General features: G+C 40.0%; 1 protein-coding gene and 1 long non-coding RNA gene across 11 annotated transcripts in view; one reads left to right on the forward strand and one right to left on the reverse strand.

The window, feature by feature from the left end:
* Positions 1-21576, forward strand: part of DOCK3 (dedicator of cytokinesis 3) — a 184152-nt gene that overhangs the window by 134693 nt on the left and 27883 nt on the right. For 8 of the 10 annotated variants that reach the window (XM_085072932.1, XM_085072929.1, XM_085072930.1 and 5 more), the window contains 13 exons: positions 1943-2041; positions 4142-4236; positions 5765-5840; positions 6758-6858; positions 7136-7194; positions 8480-8628; positions 10743-10828; positions 12633-12659; positions 12782-12877; positions 14579-14639; positions 15123-15216; positions 15894-16042; positions 20734-20820. In XM_085072932.1, the coding sequence (XP_084929058.1) occupies positions 1943-2041; positions 4142-4236; positions 5765-5840; positions 6758-6858; positions 7136-7194; positions 8480-8628; positions 10743-10828; positions 12633-12659; positions 12782-12877; positions 14579-14639; positions 15123-15216; positions 15894-16042; positions 20734-20820 (1179 nt within the window). The remainder of the gene's footprint in view (positions 1-1942; positions 2042-4141; positions 4237-5764; positions 5841-6757; positions 6859-7135; positions 7195-8479; positions 8629-10742; positions 10829-12632; positions 12660-12781; positions 12878-14578; positions 14640-15122; positions 15217-15893; positions 16043-20733; positions 20821-21576) is intronic. The other 2 variants (XM_085072925.1, XM_085072927.1) reach the window with 1 other exon arrangement.
* Positions 1-21576, reverse strand: part of LOC146431834 (uncharacterized) — a 63829-nt gene that overhangs the window by 10179 nt on the left and 32074 nt on the right. The window contains exon 2 of the long non-coding RNA XR_014854783.1: positions 18749-18834. This is a non-coding gene — a long non-coding RNA (uncharacterized LOC146431834). The remainder of the gene's footprint in view (positions 1-18748; positions 18835-21576) is intronic.

A 21576-nucleotide genomic window follows, 5' to 3' on the forward strand; every position in this document is an offset into this window, starting at 1 on the left:
CCCTCACCACCACTGGCACCTCATCATCATCTCTGCTGCATGAATGCCCAGAGCTTTGTCTCTTTCCCTTAATAAGCCACAAACCCGTTCCTTCCTCCCTGCACTAGTGAGCGCTGCAGGAAGCAGTGGAGCTCAGGAAGCTTTGTGGCTTTCCAGGTTGTTTTCTTGTTTATCTTTGCAGCTGGGATTGAGAGTTATTGATTAAAACTGGAGGTGCTGGGGAGCTGCCTGGGGCTTCACCCCCAAGGTGGTATCACCAAGGGCTACATGAGTATCAATCAGGCTGTGATACCCAAGACTGAGGATATCACAGTGCTCTGTGGTTAAGTCCCTTTGCTAAGCACCCTGGAGAGTTTCTGCCTGGGGTGACTGATTATTTCATGCAAATGAAACACAACATACTTTTTCAAAACAAATAAACAGATCCTAAGTCAAGTGAGCTGTTGAGCTTGGTGGGAAGAGTCACCATGTTACCCAGGCTGCCAGTGGTAGCCACAGGGAAGAAATTTTTCTTTGACATGCAGTGGAAGAGAAGAAAAAGAACGGCATTTTGCTGTTCAGCCTTCTTCATTCCTGGATTTGTGCTCTTTTCTATTCTAGCCTATTTTAGTCTATTTTTGTTTGTTGGAGACTCTAATGCAGCTTTTGCACAATGTAGGATGTTAAGCTGCTGTTCAGAACATCCTTTTTTTAGACTTGTTTTTTTAGCAAATGGCTGAAATCTCAGCAGTGCTGCTGGTGGCAGATGAGCACTAAGGTGCACTTCTCACACAAGAGAGAAGGTTGGATCTTTCCTTGTCAGCTCCGATAATGAGATGTTCTTTGATACAGGACAAGAAAGGCACTGGCTTGCAAATGTCTAGTAATATTTCAGTTTCCTCTTACTGCTGTTTACCACATGCCAGCCCACATAGAAGAGCACACCTTTCTTCCTAGTGGAGTTCAGCCCTGAAAGTTTATTGGAACAATCTGTGTCAAAGCTTCTGGGTAGGTGCTTGAGCCAATTAGACAAACAGTAAAATTGAATAGACAGTCCCTTGGTTTTGCTCCTCAATTTACATTTCACAGCACAGTGATATGTGTATTCTTATTAGATACATCACAGATTTGTTTATTTCCCAAATTAGTTGTTCTTTGTTGCAGAAAAAAAACAGTGTTGTGCAAGAGACTGGCAGACAACAGACTCAGTCCTGATGTTCTTGGCACCACCTTGCTTGTTTTCTTGGACAGATTGCTTAACTTCTCTGTGCTTTACTTTCAGATTTGTAAAATGGGGGAGCTCCTCTTTGGAAAACACTTTGGGATGCTGTGGTAACTGGTCAGGGTGCATCTGCTTTGCAGAATTACAGAAATGTAATTGTAGCTCATGTAGGCTTACCCAGACTGCTCAGGAAATCTGACCGCAGTGCTGTCAGTACTGGAGCTTTGACAGCACAGAACTTGGTGAACACTAATAAGCCATATATTTACAAGCTTCCAGACACCTTCTGTAGCCCAGCCTGATCCCAAGCTGTCACTGCTTTACTGGTCTGAGTCAATTAGTTCAAATAATTGCTGGTCTGCTGGCATGAGCTGCAGTCACACCTCTGACAGACACTGTATATTAAGTACCTGAAAAAGGTATTGTCAAAACCTGCATGCTTGGAGGGCGATTTGTTAATGTCTGTTTTAATAATTTTAAATTATTTTTCATCAGACTACAACTTTGGTTTTATTTAAAACTGGCATCTGTGAAGGAACCTTCAGGAGGTGTATCCCTGTATTAAGAACAATTCAGGAACTGTTAACCTGCAGTACTTCCAATCTCTGTGCATGTCAGCTGTCCCCTCATAGGCATTGGGGCCATTTCAGACCCCTCCCTTTATACCTTCCCTCGGGTTAAGCTTTGTATCTAGGAAATTTCAGATTGTCTGAATGAAAGAGTTTCTCATTTTGTCAACAGGGAGAATATGTCTCCTGCCTTTTATCTTTGCTTCGTCAGATGTCAGACACTCACTTCCAGCACTTACTGGACAACTTCCAAAGCAAGGATGAACTGAAGGTAGAAAAGGACATGATGTTTGTAGGGTGATTCCCTCAGAATGGGAGAGCAGAGGGGAATTTCTCCAGCATCACTTGCCCTGTTAAACATTCTCATCCACTGCACTCTGTTCAGGGACCTTCCTTTCACTGTTATAATCATTGGTGTAGTGTTGCAAAAAAACATTTAAGACCACAGGGCATCAAATTATCTTTATAACAGCAAATAAAGTACCAGGATGGATGTTGTTAGACATAAAGGATATTGTAATTGTCACATATAGAACACAGGCAGAGGAAAATGGTTTTTTTAATCCTGTGAATGTGAAGTCAGTTGTATAGCATTTTACTAGATGCTCAGTATGCACTGGAGCTTTCTTATAAAGGGTATTGATTTTATGCCAGAAGAGAATTTCAAGCCTTTTGGGGGATACAAATGTCTCTAGCAGAGGAAATCTTTTTTGGAAAGCTGTAACCTTACTACTCCACTTGCTATATGCTTCTTTGTGAATATCAGCTTAAATTATGGCTCTCCATAACAGCAGGGGTTGGTGAGGGGTACAGACCTCTGACATTTTGAAATGGCACATCTCATATCTCATATCAGCAGAAACTTTTTTACCTCAACTTCCACAGGAAAAACGAGTATCTCCCACAACAGCCTGTTTAAAAGGCAGACTAATGTATAAGACAAGCTTTTATATAAAATGATTTTGTTTAGCATGGTACTCAATAAAAGATGCACAATAAGAGCAATGTAATGTGGCAGGAACTTCTGTAACCTTAACAAATGAAATGGAGAGGAATGGAGAATGCAGTAATAAGTCCTTTCTGGATAGACTTTCAGCTTTTAAATATGTTGTGCGCATATAGAGAGGCTGAATAAATCGGGGAGATGAATTTGGGATGATAAAATTCTTATCTTTAGGTGACAGGGTTCAGTGTATCTCAGGTTGATTGTTATCCAAGATTGCTGCTTTTCTGGTAACTTTCAAATTGCTTGGAGGAAAATTATTTGGTAAATTAATTCATAATAAATTTTAAGATATTTTAAAAGCCATCTAAACTATAATTCTTACGTCAGACCAGTGGAAAGGTCATTGAACTGAAATTTGTCTTTATGCCCATAAGAACTGTTGTATCTCTGATAATCTGAGTTTATGTTCCAAGACTATCACAAAGGTTGAAGATTTTATATATTACTCTTTTTTTCCCCTTCAAATATTGCTTTAATAATATTTCCAATACTACTTCTGGCATGGAAAGGCATTTTGTTCACTTATCACTGTTACACTTTGGGCAAAATGAGGCCAACAGTCAAGGAGCTTCTAATGCTTTACTCTGAGCTCAGTTACACCAAGATATGAATCACACACCCCCCATTAAGGCATAATGGTAGGATGGTTTTGAATCCTGCACTGCTACTTTCTCTGCTATTTTGATTTTGTGTGGAAGAAAAACAAAACAACAAAATCATAGTTTGCAAGGCCAACAACTTGTCGTGTTTGATTCTCACTGTTGCTCTATGCAGACATGGGGTGCAGGTTATCAAAAAACAGAAATGTCTTCAGGTTTGGGGGTTTGTTTTTGAAAAACAAGAATTCAGCTGAATGTGTCTAAGAGCTCCTTCCTGCTGTGTATTGCCAGAAATGGGTTTTCTGTTACTATTTTAGAAAGCATGTGTAGGAGTTTTATTGGGCTGGGGGTGTGGTTGGTTCTCAAATTGTGACGTAAGTCCAAAGAAATTTGGACAGATAAGTTAATTAAATGAATGCATTAAAAACTGATTATAAGTCCAGTATATTTGAAAATAGCTGCAAATTGACACAGGAACTCTGGGTGATAATATGAGAAGTCATATACAATTGTGCTCGAAGGGAAGCTTTTCATCTCCCTGTAGAAGTGAAGATTTTAAAGAAGCTGCAATTTGCATATTAGATGCAAACAAAAGTAACAGAGCCATATTCCAATGTATGTTGCTTCCATGTTTCCAGGCAAATGGCCTTGCAAACTAAGCTCAGGTAGAGCACACTTACCTTCATAGTCTTTCTTACAATCAAGAAAATAGATTTACCTACAGCTGCTGCTGATTTTTTTAAAATTATTTTTCCCTTTGTGACAGGAGTTCCTCCTGAAGATTTTCTGTGTGTTTCGGAACCTGATGAAGATGAGTGTCTTTCCTCGAGACTGGATGGTGATGAGGTTGCTCACCAGCAAGTAAGTTGAGAAGCAGGTGTGAGGTGTTGCCATTCTGTGGCAGTTAAAGCCTGGGGCACAGAGTCTTTCCTCAGACTGAGATGTGAGGGTCAAGACAGGAATTCTGGAGCGCTCATTCTCATTCTGCTGTTAACACTCTGGACCAAACCTGTGTGTTCATGGTGTTTGTTAAACTCTACTGGTATTCTCAGAGTCAGGAGTTGAAAGCAGAGCTGAAGGAGCTGCCCTGAGAGTGAGAGGCAGAGGGGCCCAGCAGCTCAAGCACACAGGGCAAGAGCCAGCTCCCCACACCAAGGGCTGTTAATGGCCTCTCCCTCCTCCCTTGCCAGGGAATCCCTGCATTGAACGTCTGTCTCTTCCCATAAACATCCCTCCTTAGCTGAGGAGGAGGATTCAGGTATTTTGGAAAAGGGAGTAGACCCCAGCCATGACACCAAAGCATTACATAAAGAGTTCTTTCTCAATTTAGTTGTCATCTGCCATTTTAATGCTTCGTTTTATCCCAGTTTCTTGCTTCTGCTGGGTTAAGTACTGTGCTCTTTGGATTGGCAGCACTGTTGAACACAGGGGGGCTGGAATTATTCACTAGTTTTCTTAGCTAAACTAGCTATGGAGTTCCCACTGACTGACTGACAGCTGGAGGGTTCCCACTCTGAGGAAACACCATGGAACTGCTACTAAAGGCTGCCTGCTCCGCTGAGCTGAATGCTCTGTGAGTCCACCCTGCTAATGAGAAGTGAAAGAAGTGGATTTCAGTAATTCAAGCATAAAGATTCAATGAAGTGCTGCAGGAAAAGAAAAATCCACCTGAAACAGTAGCTCCCTCAGATGCTGCAGGTTACCTGTTCCCTTGGGCACAATTTTGCCACAAACCTTTAGACTGACAGTTGCATTTAGCAGTTTTACTGGAGTATTGCTTGCATGTGAATCAGAGATGTGCTCTTCTTTTGATACTATTGTTGCCTTATCTACATGCCATTTATTAATTCCTCAGTTTACCATGTGCCTCGATTGCCTTTTAAATACCTTAGTGGTGTATTTAGCCACCAACAAAAAAAAACAGGGAACCAAAAATTGGTAAAATACTTGCAAATATGTTGAGTTGAATGTGAGTGAGATAAAAGACCATTGTATAGCCAAGAACAAGGATAATTGGAACTTTCTGAGTTACTCTTCTGTGGGGAAAAAAAAATCTTTCTGCTTAAAGTAGGAGGAAAAGGAGCGTATTATTCCATTTCACTGGCGATCATATGGCCCAGCTAGGCAAAATAGACATGATTTTAAATGCTCCTGTGTAAATTCTGAAAGTTGCAATAATAGTGAAAGTTCATAATGTTGCATCAATTAGTACAAATGTTCATTAAAGCATAGAAAGAATGGTGGCTTCTGTGTAAATATCACAGTAATTACACAAAGAATGCTCATCTCTGTCCCTGTAGTGAAACCAGCACCACCAGTCTCTGTAATACGTTGTATTGCAGATTCAAATGTTCTCTTTTTGTTTTCCTCTATTTGTTTTTGGTTGCAGTATCATTGTTACAACAGTTCAGTACCTGTCTTCTGCCCTGCATAAGAATTTCACAGAAACGGACTTCGATTTTAAAGTAAGAATTGATTCAGAAAATGTTCTGACATGTTTTCAAACCAGCAATAACAAAGGAACAGGAGCTGCCCTCTGCATTAGCTGATGATATTTGCAGCATTTTATTAGAGTGTCTGTCAGGAAGATGACCTAACTGATAAAGGACAGGAATGGAATCTGCTGTGGAATTGATGGGAAGTAGAACAGATACAGTGTGAGATCAAATCAGGAAAATTGAGTCCCTGGTAAAGGAAACAAGTAATTCCATAAGCAGTGGGGCTAATGGAGGGTGCTGTCTTCCAGGCTGATGGATAATGCAATGTAAACTCAGGCAATGCTTTTCCTGAAGTTGGGGAATTCATGACTTTCCTCTCCCAGAGGTCTCTCTGGCTGATGCCATAAAACCTGGAGGAAAACAGTATCCTGGGGAGTGTTGTCCCTGTGTCTTATGTAGTTGGAGATGGGCAGCAAGTTCAGTGTTAGTCAGGAAAAGCTGCCAGACATGCACCCAAGGGCATCTGCATGCACCAAGCTGGCACAAACCTCATCTCTTTGGGAAAACAGACCAATTTATAGGGTTCTCATTCATGATACAATGTGATCTCTGGGGATTCTTGACAGATGAAATCTGTTTAGCCTACAGAAAAAACAATTTAAAAGTTTGCTGAAGCCACCAAGTTTATTCCTTATTGAGGTCTGGTGCAAAGAGGAAAACCCAGTGGCATTGCTTTTGTGGGGGTTTTAATTTCAGTTCCTGCCACGGTTTACATAATCCATTTGTACCCTAAAGAGTTAATTTGTGTCTCCATAGTAAGAGACATATTGATGAAGTTCTGCTTTGATTACAAAAAGGAGTCTGTCTTTCCACACTTCTTTTCAACTTACTCTTGAAGTGACATTATAAAATGTAACATTATAAAATTCCTTCCCTTGTCACAGGTGTGGAACTCTTATTTCAGCCTGGCAGTTTTGTTTATAAACCAGCCAAGTCTCCAACTAGAAAATGCCACACCACCTAAGAGGAAGAAGATTCTGGATAAGTAAGGACATGTTTTGTTGGGTTCCCACCTCAAAAAAAGAGCCTTATTTTCCTACCATAAGTCTCTGTGATTTATTATGAAACCTGGGATGTGGAAATGCCTGGGAAATAAATAAGTACATCTCCCAATATAGCATTCAGTGATTAGTCATGTTGTTCGATATTCTTACATTGACATAAATGTGAATTGAATTTTTTTTAACAATTTGGTTATTTTTTCACATCACTGCCTTGCCAGTTTTTGTTCCCTGGGCAATTCTGTCTCTGTTCTCTCTCAGGTATGGTGATATGAGAGTGATGATGGCCTATGAGCTCTTCAGCATGTGGCAGAACCTGGGTGAGTCTTGCCCTCTCTCACGTGACAACCAAAGCCAAAGGAAACCCCTGTTTCTGTTAGATTTTTAATTTTTTTTAAATGTTTTGTGGCATCACAGAATCCTTTGTTTCTCTGAAAAGAAACACTTCTCCCAACAAAACTAAGAAAGCAAAGGAGTGACACAAGTCAGATTGGATAACTTGATAATGTGGGTGCAAAATATTCACAAATACAAACATTTTACGTGTAGGAATATAGGTAGAAAACAAAGACTACAAATGTACCATGCTGATAATCAGCTGAAGGGGAGCAACCTGTAAAATGCCATCAGTAAAAGACATTTTGTAATCTTTGAGAAAATAAATAAGAATCTGGAGTAAGAGAAGAGGAACCATATTACTCTCGCAGTGTTTTTCATAACTGCACTTGATTCTAGATTACCTTGCCCAGTCTTGCTTTCTACAGCTAAATGAAACAACAAAACACAAAAAGTCATCAAGCCAGGGCAGGTTGGACAGAGTTCAGACAACAGTCAGGAAGACTACAGAAGCAAGAAAACTGAATAAGCCTGATTTGTCCTGTACAACTAAAATGGTACAGCCAGAGCTGGTCAAGTTCAAAGGATCTGTGTGGAGAACACAAGGCCTCCCAAGATAACAGAGATCCAATACCCAGAAAATGATGCTGAGCAAACTCAGCTGAGAAGTGAGAAGCCAGTTTTAGATGTCTAGATGCAGATCACTGCAGATAACTGGATGCTGATCCAAATCAGGCTTTGTGGAGTTCTGCAGTATTGAGGTTCAGAAGAGATTGTGAGCAAAGTGCCTCAGGTTTCTCCTGGAGCAGATCCATTTGGTCCCAGTCAAGGGCAGTTAGGAAAGCTAGACAGTGCTGAGGATCAAGAGCTGTTCTTTGAAATCTAAATGTGCTCTGTTAACTACCATTGTTCTCACCAGTCCTTTCAAAACCTTTTCCTTCATGAATTAGAAGTACCTCTGGCTTCTTTTCCCCCATTTAGTATGCTGTAGTTCGGTTACTTTTGACAGTTTGAATTCCTTTACAAATAAAATGTACTGACAATTTTTGCTGAAGGCTTTCACAGTGAAATTAAAAATGCTCTTAGAGACTTTGCAACAAATGGTGCAAAGCAAATACTGATTTTTCATCCCTTTCAGGAAAAGAATGTTTGCTTTTGTGATGCTCATACCTACTACTTTGTACATGTCATTATTGCAAGGGTTCTCTGTTTTCTCAGTCACAGATAGCAAAGGCTTTTCTTTAATTATGGTTGTTTTGTGTTATATAGGTGAGCACAAGATTCACTTTATTCCGGGAATGATTGGCCCCTTTCTGGGTGTTACACTTGTTCCACAACCAGAAGTCAGGAATATCATGATCCCAATCTTCCATGACATGATGGACTGGGAGCAGAGAAAGAATGGCAACTTCAAACAGGTGAGGGCACTTCCCAAGCACTCCTGCTCTGTCTGTCTGCAGTGTCCAGCTGGAAGCAAGGAGTTTGTATTTGTTGGTCTGTTTCTGATTGTGAAGATGTCATGTAAATATATATAAAAACAGAATATTCGAGACCTAATTCACAAAACTATCACAAGACCCCCAAGATAGTTTAACCCCAGTGCAAACTGCATTTCCCATGAGCATGGGAAAGAGGAGGGATGTGCTCTGCACACCACAGATGGGGAAATTTTGTAAGTGCTGAACTGTCACTGCTCCCACTGGTTTCTCTTAGATTATTAGTCAGCCATTAAATGGGTCAGACAGAGAACCAAAAGCAGGGATGTAAAGATTTAGCCAGTATTTGTGAAAACAGTGCTCTCTGCTTCTCTGTCTTCAATTTGCATCTAGGAAGTGGCATTGTATAATTAAATCATTATACCATGCCTTGAAACAGACTTCTTAGCTGTTTTTCTTTTCAGAAATTGCAGCAGCTCTCCTGGAAGGGTTAAGTCCAACAAGAGCTCTGCAGTTTCCACCTGCTGTGAGCTCTGATTGCAAATCAGGGAGAGAAATCTTCATCATTCTGTTTCCCAGTCATGGTCAGAGAATTGCTTAGATTTTCCACTGCAAGCCAGATCCCTGAAGTGCAGAGCATTGCTAATGAAGGATGGGTTTGGACTGGATTCTCAGATGACAGTGTTTCACTGTCATTTTGCTGGGGCAATACTGGGGGGAAGTAGCTGCAAAAAAGTGCTCTGAAGGAGTAAATCACCATTAAATTATCATAATTAATGTGATTAATTATTCACAGAGTCATTAAAATGCCAGATCTAATCTATCATTCCAGGAGAATTGCAGACCTTTCCCATAACCTGATCTATTAAAGGCTGTGTGGAAAAGTATTATCCGGAGCTTATTTTTCTTCCTCTTCAACTCCTGTGATTTCTACAATTATTGTTATTTACTATTATTATTGCAATAGCATTTTGATCATAGCCCTCTTTTCACTTGTTTTTGCATAACAATAGAACAGTCTTTCTCTGGCATTTACAGTTATAAGCACCTACAGTCACCTTCAAGTTTCTGGGCCTATTTATATTTTCCGTATCAACATGAACTCCTCATAATCTTCATTTAATTTTTATACTCACTAATGTGTTCTAAACTACAGCTCCAAGAATATTTCCTAAATTACCTGTGGAGCACATTTCCACACTGTTTTATGAAGCATATATTGTAACTTTCTGAGGTTAAAGATGAAATAATTATCTGTATTAGTGAGAATAAAATAAATAGTTAAATACCACAAGAGATAATAAACCCCATTAACATTATCTGCTGGAACCAGGGAATTATTTACTTTCCAGTATAATGCTGGACAGCTGGACACAGGCATTACTGATTTCTGTTGTCACTGTAGATCACAAACAAAGGGAGGGTTTTTTAATTGTGAGCTTCTTTTCACCTTTTGAATGTTCAGTTGTTTATCAGAAAATATAAAAATCCTGAAAATTCTTTTTCAGGCCCTTTTTTGTTTTCTTCAGTAGCTCATGTTTTAACAAGGTTGTTTTTTCAGCAAGACTGGATAACAATGCAGTCTGATTCAGGGATGAAATCAGGTCTCCCTTTAATGATTTCAGCAAGCCAGAGTACCAAGTCCATTTGTGTGCCACTGGCTGGTTTGCTTTTGCATCCCATCTTTACTTCCTTTGCAATTTGGCAGCTGAAAAACGTAGAGAAGCTCAAACTATGCTTGTCTTTAAATAAAAACAAGCCATATTTCTGCAAATGGTTTCAACCTTTAGAAATCTCTATCTTCAATAGCAGTGAAACTGTGTCTTCTGCAAGATTTCTGATTACATGAAATTGCTTTGTTTAATGTTATATAGAGTGAAAGAAAAAGTAAATGTCATGTAATCATAGCGGAGCTTAAAAAGTGGGGTTTAACGAACAAATGATTATAATGATGCCTGGGTGATTGCAAATCAATTACCCACCAGCAGAACCACCCCAGCAGAGCAGTGGTGTTGTACTTCAGTATCCAGTTTAGCTGATGTGCTGGTTCATTGGAAGTGTGTCTGAGTGATGGGTTTGGTCTCTTCTTCCTGCAGGTGGAAGCCGAGTTGATCGATAAGCTGGACAGCCTGGTGTCCGAAGGAAAAGGTGATGAGAACTACAGGGAACTCTTCAGCCTGCTGTAAGCTTTGCCAGTTTGTGCTCCTTGTGTTGTGCAGGGCCATTGAGAGAGTCCAGGCACTGATCTGTGGAGCCACAGATGCTCAGAGGGGGCAGGAAAGGCTTCCTGGCAGGTTTCTGTGGAATGGCTCAGCGAAGTAATTCTGAAAATAATTTAGGAACTTAAATTCTTCTTTGTCTTCTCTCTGTGACACCTAATAAAATGCTGCACAGGTTGTCATCCCCTATCAAAAATTCATTTGCTAGAGGAGCCAGTGACCTTCTCTTTCCACAGCAATGAGTGAGATTCTGGCCTCAGGATTGTTTAGAGAGACAGTGCACTATCTACCAAGTCAGGCCTTGTTAGAGCAAAGGAGATTTTCCTCAGCATTTTCCTTTGCTTCCTCCTATTTTTGAAGGCCGTGTTTTGGTTGGCTCAACAGTTGCCAGTTGCTTCCTTCAGAGTCCATTGTGACAGTGTATTTCTAGTCCCTTTCACACCAACAATTTGTACTCAAAAGGATAAACTTGAAGATTTTATGTCTGACGTTACACTTTACTACCTCTGATTACTGATATGTTTCCAAATTTCATTTCAAGTGTTCCTAGTTTATTTTGAAATTATTTATTTTGAACTCTGACAGTCCAGAGCAGTTAACCCAATTTTTTTAATATTCCCTAGCAGAATTTTAGCCCTACATTCCAGACAATTTTATGTGGCCTCCAGTAGCACACTGGCTGTTTGAGGCATAAACCTTTGTTTTGCTGGAACCAGTAATTCTATTTCTGAATTTGCAATTGCACCTTAATTCATTTCAAGCTGGATAAGCCTGCCCATCCCATGCACTTATCCTCAGGAAGTATGGAAATGTATTCTGTTTGGATTTGTGTATATTCAGCCTTGGGAAGTCTTGGATCTTTTGTGTACAGATAATGTAAGTCTATTTCAGGGATAAGGGAAAGGAAATATCTTTCTTTTTTTTTTTAAATTCACCTGGCAAGAGGAATAGTGTGCCTTTGCTCCAGTTGAAGACATTTGTTACCTGAAATGTTAATTCAAGGGCTGTAGCTTTTTCCTTATTTTTAGATTATAGTGATTGGATGTATTACCAAGAAACACAGCCTGGAATTCCAGCAACCATTTAGTTTATATTTGCCACTGACTTGTCTGAGAACAATATAAGGAAACTATTTGAGGAAACAATTCCACAAATTAGTAAATGCTGTGTGAAAAAAACAGTTGACCCTGAATCCTACTGTCTCAATTATACTGCTGAAAAGGGAATGGCTCCCTCAGCTGCAAGTCATCCCAGTACTGGAGAGTTTGGTTCTTCTGAGGATGTGACACCCAACAGAATTTCTTTATAGAAGTGACAAGTTCTTTGACTGGAAATCCAGTTTCAGGAAACTGGCGTGTACATTTGCTTTCTTTCTTCCCTTTTTAAACACAATGTTTATTGTTCTTGTTCCACTCTTCTCCTTCACAGTATGTGAGATGGGTGCTCACTGTATTGTCTATGCTAGGCAGGAACAAGTTGCTTTTATTTCCAGTTTAAATGTCTTGTGGTTTGTGGTTGGTTGGTTGCTGATTAGAGATAAAAATTTATGGAGGGATGAGCAGAGAAGAAATACTTGCAGTAGGTTTGGACTCTTCCAGTTTCTGACTGCTGTAGGCAGTGTTTAAGCTACAGGTAATAATGTGGGAATCAAGTATTGCCATGAGTGTTGCTCTTTTTCATATCTGTGAAATGGCAATGTGAGGATATTTTTCCTTCTCCTGTCAATTCTGTAATTTCCTTGTCTTTGCTTCATGCTGCCTGGAGTAGAACCCAACTCTTTGGGCCTTATCCCAGGTAAGATGGTAATTCTTTTGGAATTTATTTCATGAGGGAGAAACCAAGTTGTCTGTATCAGCCTGCATGCACTGTAGCATTTCCCTGGAAGCTTCACCTGCTGTCTTTCCATCTCCAAACAGTTTGCTGGAGAAGATTGAGCAGGAAACTTGGCGGGAGACTGGAATCTCTTTTGTCACATCCGTCACTCGTCTCATGGAGCGTCTGCTCGACTACAGGTATCTGGCACCAGCAATAACATACTCTAAGCATAAGAAGTCTGTAAAGATACAGTACCAAATTCCTACAGGGAATATTTCTATTGACTATCAAGCTGCACACTTGCAAGCCTAGCTCATCACTGCTGGGCTCTGCACAAACATCCAAAACCCTCACCTCTAGAGCTCTAATTCTGATTGCTGTGTGCTCATTTCTCATAGTTTTGTACTATGGTTTATTCATGTTGCTAAAATATTAATTCCTTCTATCACTGAAATTATCTCACCTAATTCAGCAAAATAGATGGTAAATGCAAGAGTGATCCCCAAAGCCTCACTGAAGCAAGGTGTGCTGAATGCCTCCTCCAGTCCTGCAGGGTTGGAGAACTTCCATCTGGGAACTCTGACATGTCAGCTGGTGGCTCATGGACAAGATTTCACTATAAATTAGGCAGCCGTCATTTAGTTTTCGACTGCAGTTTGCAGGTCTGTTGTGTCAATGCAGCTGAGCTTTGACTCAGTTAGAAGGAAATATTTTAACTTTAGATTTATATATATACACACACACTCAGAGGGGTTTTCTTTAATAATAGACAATTTGAACCTATATAGAACTGCCCCAGATATTTCTATCTTTAGCCTACTGACAAGAGTTCAAATAGTTTTTTCTTCTGCTGCTGCTCATTAGAGGTGAAACCCTCTGACTAGACTGGGTGTTCTGCAGTCCCATATCCTTTTCTGTGCATTTTAGTTTGCTCTTTTTGTTATCCCTACCACTTTGATCCAATCTCCTGTTTTTGTCCTGGCAACTGCTCTACAACTACTGTGCACAACCAGGTACTGGAGACGCATTTAAAGGGAATGCAGGGGAGCTGATTGGGGTTTTTTGGTTTTGTTGGGGTTTTTTTTGGGGGGGGGCAAGGTGGGGGAATGTTGTGTGGTTTTGGGGTTTGTTTTGTTTTTTAATGATAAACAGCTGCCAGCTTTGACACACAGATACACATTTCTATGCTTGAGAAACACATACCAGTTTTTAATTGATTTTCAATCTGCAGCAGATTTTTCATTCCCAGAAGAGAACAGGGAACTGGAATGTGGCACTGGAATTTGGAAATACACAGTCATCCCTTACAGTCCAGCTGCCAGTCAGTAGTAGTAGTAGTTCTCAAGATAGTTTGCTGTATCACTGCTTTAAAAATTTAATCTCTTGTACTGTTTGAATAGAAGTAATTTCTAAAATATTCCAGAAAGTAAAGATAAATTTTGTCATTCAACTTACCTATGCAAAAGTTAGAAATCTAGTCCAAATCACTCAGGTTGTATCTTTGTGTGCCACACCACACTGCAGAGCTGCATTTATGGAAGCCAAGCCTTTGACTAGCACTAAATGTTTACATCTGGATAAATGGGAGTTTTTTACATTTATAGTAGATCTTGCATTCAATGATTTTTGACCACTATTGTCCGATTTTTATTCAGATTCTTGTAAGAAATGAAGGAACAGTCATTTCAGGTGCTTTCAGATGCAAACGTAGGGGACACTCAGTTTTCACATCATTGTATCTATAACATGGAAATTTTTCTTAGAGGAGCTTTAGAAAATTAAGTATATGATTATCTGTTTGTCATCCAGGGAAACTCTGGAAGATCAGATAGCTTCAAATTTATGTTTAAAAAACTGTTTTTGCAGATGTTTGTTTCAACATTGCTCTGCTTTCTTAGGGACTGTATGAAAGGAGATGAAACTGAAAACAAGAAAATTGGCTGCACTGTTAACCTTATGGTAAAGATGTTTCCTTTGTCTCTTTGTGATACTGTGCAATGTTGTTGAAATTGGGATGGGAAAGGCTTGGATAGGAATCTGTGTCAGGCAAGTGTAGCTTCAGAATCCAAGCGCTGGGAGGATGGAAGAGAAAGATGAGGATTGTGAAGATCCTCTGGAGGTCCCTGGTCCAACTCAATGCTTAAAGCAGGGCCAGATAGCTCAGGCTCCTCAGGGCTGTGTCCTGCTGAGTTCTGTGTATCCCTGTGACAAAGATTCTACAACCTCTCTCACCTCGTCTTTCAGCTTTTGACTACCTTCATTTTGAAAAAAAATCATGCCACAATAAAGTTAGTGGGTTAGATCAGTGTTAACGAGAAAAGCATTGTTACTTTCCCACTCAGAACATACTCTTTTCAATAACTTTGCACATGCACAGATGCTGCTGAGCACTTGAATGAAGGAAGAGTCTCAAGAGTAACGATTGTGTTTTTTCTTTCACAGAATTTCTACAAATCTGAGATTAACAAGGAGGAGATGTACATCCGCTATATCCACAAGCTGTGTGACATGCACCTGCAGGCTGAGAACTACACAGGTGAGGAAGACATTCCACAGAGTCTGCTTGAAATCCTCATGACATTTTTTAAACTCTCCCAATGTTATATAATACCTAGTTCATTCTTTTGGAAAAATTTTGCATGAATCAGTTATGGCAGTTGGGAAGACAAGAAGCTGAGGCCCGGCTCCTTCCCTCAAGTTAAATACTGTCTGTTTATACCCACATGATCACATGATTATTGGATTACACTCCAAATTTTACATTAAAGTGTTCTTTGAAGAAGATGGATCAAAAAAAAAAATCACAACAGTGGAATGAAATTTAGAGGAAGATTAGCAAAACCACCATTATATTTATTCCCTTGCATTGCAGTGCTGAGGGAGCACTTGGAACATGCACAGACTCTAATGCTGTGTTGTCCAAGCTCTGTTTACAGCTGCAGGCCCCAAATCTAGTTACAGATTTGAACATCTGACTGTGCATTTAAATCAAGTAGCTGGTAAAAAGAAACTTGACAGATTTGTACCTAAAAATCGTGTGCTGTTATTTTAAGTAATTGAATGCTTTAATGGCCCTCTAAGACTTGAGATTTTTTTCTCAAACTGTAAATCAGAAATCGCAGACTGTTCCAGAAGTAGGTGTGTGACCTTTCAGTATTGGCTGTGTTTGTTTGCTGTCATTGATTCAGTGTTCCATAACTGCCTTTCCTACAGAGGCTGCATTCACTTTGCTTTTGTACTGTGAGTTGCTTCAGTGGGAGGACAGACCTCTGAGAGAGTTCCTGCATTACCCATCTCAGTCAGAGTGGCAACGTAAGGAAGGTCTGTGCCGTAAGATTATCCATTACTTCAACAAAGGGAAGGTATGCCAACTTCTTCTCTCTTCCAGCAGCTTCCTTCCCTTTTCCTGACTGACTTAGGGCTTGCAAGCCACCATCTCAGTTCAGTAGTCTGGAAGTAAATTTGTATCAAAAGGATTTATAACATGACAAATTGGCTCTCTGGACAAAAAATCAGATGAGAAAAGGTATTTCATTATCTGTGGCATTTGGAATGGGCTAGGGAGACCAACAGGACAACACCAAAACATTTTTATATCTTTAAACCAAGCCTTGGATCAGCTGATGTGGCAGAATGCCAGTTCCTCAGCTTTTGGGGGGTGGGATTGCATTTTGTAGCTGTCAATGCAAACTGCTGTGCTATGACTCACTTTAGGACTTGTTTTGTACTTAACCTACACAAGGAAATGGCAGGCAAAGTGCTGTAGGGGTCTCTTTATTAAAAAAAATATTTAAGTCCTTTCAGTGTCACTGTTATTTTAAAATGATTTTCAGCTATGATGCAGTTCCATCCACTGCACAAAAAGAAAATCAATCCATTTCAATTTCATATATTGAGTATGGGTTTTCTACAGTTAATTATATTTTTCTTCAATCACTGCAGAGGTAGATGTTTTAGTTCCTTTTGTCATGGCATTTTGGGAATGTTTCAGAGGTGAACCTTAAAAGTGATATCATCTATTAGAGTATTTTCAAATTTTTTCCTTCTCTAGGAAAATTCCTGCAGCTTATGTTCTTGGGAGATAACATCTGTATGTGTGCCTCAGGGCTGATTTTGCCTGTGATGGCAATGACAGTGGTATTTAATACAAATGTGAGTTGGTTCATATGGGGTTGCCATTCCAGATAATTCTTTCCTAGCCCTGATAATAGAGAGTTGCATATGGCAGAAGCATTCTCTGCAGAACCTGTGAAAGGAAGTCAGATTCCTGTGTGAAGGAAGAAATGGCCCATTTATGAGGAAGTGATTAAGATTTTTTTGTGTGTCTGCCAGAGTTTCTCTTTTGTGATAACACTGCATATGGTTCTGCCATTTCAAAAATTTTCAGGGGTTTTCACACTGCACTTAAAAATAAATTACTGGCTTGTGCAAATATTGCAGTACTGTACTGTCTGGCTAGACAAAGATGATAGAGACACTATGGAAAGCAAGTGAGCCTTTATGTTTGAAAAAAACAGTGAATCCATATACACAGTGAAGGAGAGTAAAAATTGACTGATGTAATTAGGCTATAAAACTCCTAACAGATTATAGAGTGTTAACCTCTTGAGGTTTCCTCCCCACTGGATGTTTCTGGAGTTACTTGATTTGTGTTTTAATCCTCCTTTATTACAAATGGTAGCCAAATGATTAAATAATCCATTTAAGCAGTGTGTATGTCACTCAAACTGTGGAAGTGAAAGATGCTGAGAAGCCAAATCCTTCTTTTCAACACACTTGCTGTGTGACAGGGAGCAGCTCAGGGAATGGAAGAAACCTGCTTTCCTCTACTTGTGTGTGACAGCTTCTTTCTGCACTACCCTGAGATGGTTCCTCCTCAGGTTCTGCAGAGTGGGATTTGTTGTTGTCCTTCAGTTGCATTTCCACCATTCCATTTCTCATGCTGCTCCTGGCCTCTTCCCCCAAGTGAGGGTGTCAATGCAGAGTGTAAAGGGTGTAAAATTTTGTGTTTGTTAATAGGACAATTTTCTCAGCACAGGAATGGGAGGAAAACTGGCCACAAGGGTGTCTTGTGACATGCCAGTGGCACAGCCTGTGGCAGGCCTGGGGTGCTGCAGTGGGTGCAGAACTGAGTGACTCCCACTCTCAGCAGCATCAGCAGCAGCCTTGTGCTGGGAAGGAACATGGTGTTCCAAAGCCCTTATAGCCTTCACTGGTCATGTGCCCTTTCCTGCTGAGTTATGCTATGCTGTGAATTGGTTTATGGCTCAGCTGGCAGCATGTGCAAGTATATAACTTAAAATGAAGATATTTTTAACTCATAGTTATAATTTTGTCTGTTAAAACTCAAAGTTCTCTAGTTGAAGACATCTGTGAATGGAACAATTTGATCCCGACTGACTGTGTTTCTGCACAGCAATAGCCTGAAAACTACACAACCCTTTTCTGTCCAGATCACTGCTCAGTTTATTAACTGACAATTCTGACCAGCTCCCACCACAGCATCGCAGGGTCTGTTCTCCTTAGTGCCAGCCAAGCATGCACAGAGACCCAAAACAGTGCTCCTAAAACACTTAGGTTTTGATCATGTGCTCCATACCCAACACTTGAAATCATTTCTCTTCTGTACCCTTATGGGAATCATATTTCTAAAAGAAATCTGCACGTTGGGATGTCAGTAAATAAAGGCTGGCATTCAGAATGGTTGATTGTCTCTACCTGTGCCTCCTTGTGTGCAGTCAGCTGAGAGTTGCTGGTGCCATAGGAGAAAGCTGCAAGAAATATCTTATGAATGTCGCTTTCAAGTAATACACAACATGCAAACACATCAGAGGTCAGCAAAACAGGAAGTACTAATGAGGGAAATTACCAGCAGAGACATCAGAAGTTACTTGAAGAGGGAAGTGATACTTGCATGTCACTTGGAATTACTTATTAAATATCTACACTGTGAAGATGCTACTCGTTAACATCACAGATTTTAAAACTGACGCTCCCAGTGACTTGGGTATCCATTCATTCCTTTTCCTTTCAAATACCTGCAAACTCTTTTCTCTTTAAGAAGTTACCTGTGTATTGTTTGTCTTCACTTCTCTAGCTCATGTTGTATCTGCAGAATACTCAGCTAGCACGGTGGAATTTCTTGGTGTGGAAACTGAAACAAAGAGAGAGCCTGAGTTAGGATGACAGGAATGGTGTCGAGGTACATGTAGAACAGGTAGCATAAAGAGAAATCAGATGTGGTTACATGTTGTTAATTTAATTGACATCAGAAAAGGAGCATGAAAAGATTACATCCCTCAGATCACCTGGAGGGAAAACAGCCAGTGAGCTTTCTGCTGCTGTCCAGAACACAGATTAGAGAGTTAGGTAGGCTTTAGTCACAGCATCCCACTTGGAAGTAAGACTGCTCACACTCTGTGTGGAAAAAAAAAAGCCATTTATTCCTGATGTTTTAGAGAGACTTTTCTTTTTCATCCTTTCAAGTGAACATCGATCAGCTGAGGACTGAAAATCTATGTATAATATCTCTGTTAAGAATATTGCAACATATAAAAAATGCAGTGGTGTTTGAGTTTGCAAATACAAACACTTAACTGGCTATTGCTGATCCCAGTTCAGTGGATCAGTTTGTTTGTCATGGATTTTGACAATCCATGGCAAAAATCCTTTTAATTTGAGATTACAAATACCTCAGTAATATTTGGAGTAGTCAAGAAACTGGTCTTTCAGTTCCTTTCCTATTGTATTTATTGTTTTGATCTAAATAAATCTCCCATTGGCCTCCCATTCCCCCAAACTATCAGAATATCCAAATTGATTCTGATACAGTTCATTATTTAGCAGGTTTTTATTGAAGTTTTTGTAATTAACTGAAGCTAAAGAGTCATAGAAAGGAAGTGGTAGCAAGGATGAGACAACAGACACTACAAATGTGGGTTTAAAGGGAAACACTGTAAAGTACCTCATGCACTAATCAAACAGTGTAGAGATTCACTTTTTCATGTGAAGGTACATGTAACCAGAAAAACTTATTTCCATATTAACTGCTAATATTTTACATAATTGCTGTTAATGACTATTACCAATATTTTATTAATTATTTTATTTATGCTATTAATAGTCTTAAAACTAAAGGTGATAGTCTAACTCACACATTAATCTTGTTTTCACTACAGCAGAGTCCCATGTAAAACAACTGGCTATTTAGCCCAGTAATGCAGAATAAAAATTAATCCAGTAAAGGTTCAACTGAGATCTTGGTGTTCTAAATCCTTTACTATAAGCATGGTAAGAAACAGCCACTCCCCCAAATTATTTCCAGTCTGTGCAGGTAAAGAGTGATGGAAGAAGAGATTTCAGTGGAAAACGAGCTCTCTAAAAAGCCACATGAGGTAACAGGAGAGTCTTTCAGTGTGGGTGTGCCCAGAGTGGGTCCCTCCCTCCTGACCTCTGTGATGATGAGTATGGTGTGCTAGGGGAGATTTAGTGGGTGGGATTGGAAGCTGAAGAAATGAGTGTGGCTTTCTGAATATGGATATTGACTCACTGCAGTAATGCAGGTCAGTTCTGAGGATGTTTTGTCTGTGTGTTGGAATGTTCCCACTGCCTGACAGTTTGTGCTTTCAGTGGGAAGGAACAGCCTGGGAAGGGGAGCACTTTGCTGGGGAGTTAAGGCCTAACTCTGTACTCCAGGGAGTTCTAGTGCAGGAAGCAAAGGAGCTGTTGGGGGTGGGTTGAAGGGGTGTCTAGCAAGAAGAAAAATTGTTAGGTTTATTATCTTTCTCCCGATAAGTTCCCAGTCTCATAAATGAACTGTCAGAACAAGCAGTATGTGTGTGTAATTTCCACGGAACATATGCTTCTGTTCCCATCTTTTAGAAGGAATTGATCTGCTATTTAATGGAAATGGTTTCATCGCATTGCATTTTCACATCTAATCTCTGCCATTTCATACCAAATGAATTCCCCGAATTGAGTTTCCATATTCCTCTCAGCTGAGCTGGCAGTAGCATTGTGTTTGCTGTGAGTGTGATTTGCTTTGGCCCCGCAGAGCTGGGAGTTCGGCATCCCGCTGTGCCGAGAACTGGCCATCCAGTACGAGAGCCTCTATGATTACCAGAGCCTCAGCTGGATCCGGGTAAGTAGCAGCACTTTCCCTCCATGCAGACTCTTAGATCATTCCCCCAGAGCATTTTGCTCTCCTGTCAGAGCATTCTGAATTTAAAAAATAATCACATTCTCTGTAGAGCTCCATACACTCACAGTGAATCCTTACCATTGATTCATTTTGATGACTTTGTAGGTCCACTGAAATAATTCCAAAGTCTGGTTGCAGTAAAATTCCATGAGTCTATGGAGACAGCACACACAAACAGGAATTGGGCTTGCTATTGCAGTGGCATATTTACATATATTTTTGCATTAAATATCCTATTTTTTAATATATATTTCATTTTAATTCTGAAAGAATCAAGGACAGCTTGTGCCTCAGTGAGCTAAGATGAACAAGAGAGAAAGAATGAAGAAGGCAAATGTTTATGGCATTCTTATCAGTTTACAAGGATTTGATCCTCTGGTACAACCAAACGTGATGAAATCAGGGCACATTTGCAGCATCGTGCTCTAATCAGAAAAAGTTGAAGTTCCTGTTTCTTAATGTGAAAATAGTTCATCTCCTGTCCCCTGGGGTAGCATTCATGTATCCAAATTTGAGATTTATGCTACATGGATATATCCTTATACACAGTGGTTTAAATTCTCTGTCAAAAAAGTCCAGTTTATTTTTATCTGAAGGCACCTGTCTAGCAAGGTCTGATAAACTGCACTTCTGAAGAACCTGTTTTCTCCAAAGTGGCCCCAAAGAGAGCACATGACCAGGCTGGCTGTGCACTCT

Source organism: Lichenostomus cassidix, chromosome 12 (genome assembly GCF_008360975.1).
Source record: "Lichenostomus cassidix isolate B80296 chromosome 12, HeHo_3.0, whole genome shotgun sequence".
Lineage (NCBI taxonomy): Eukaryota > Metazoa > Chordata > Aves > Passeriformes > Meliphagidae > Lichenostomus > Lichenostomus cassidix.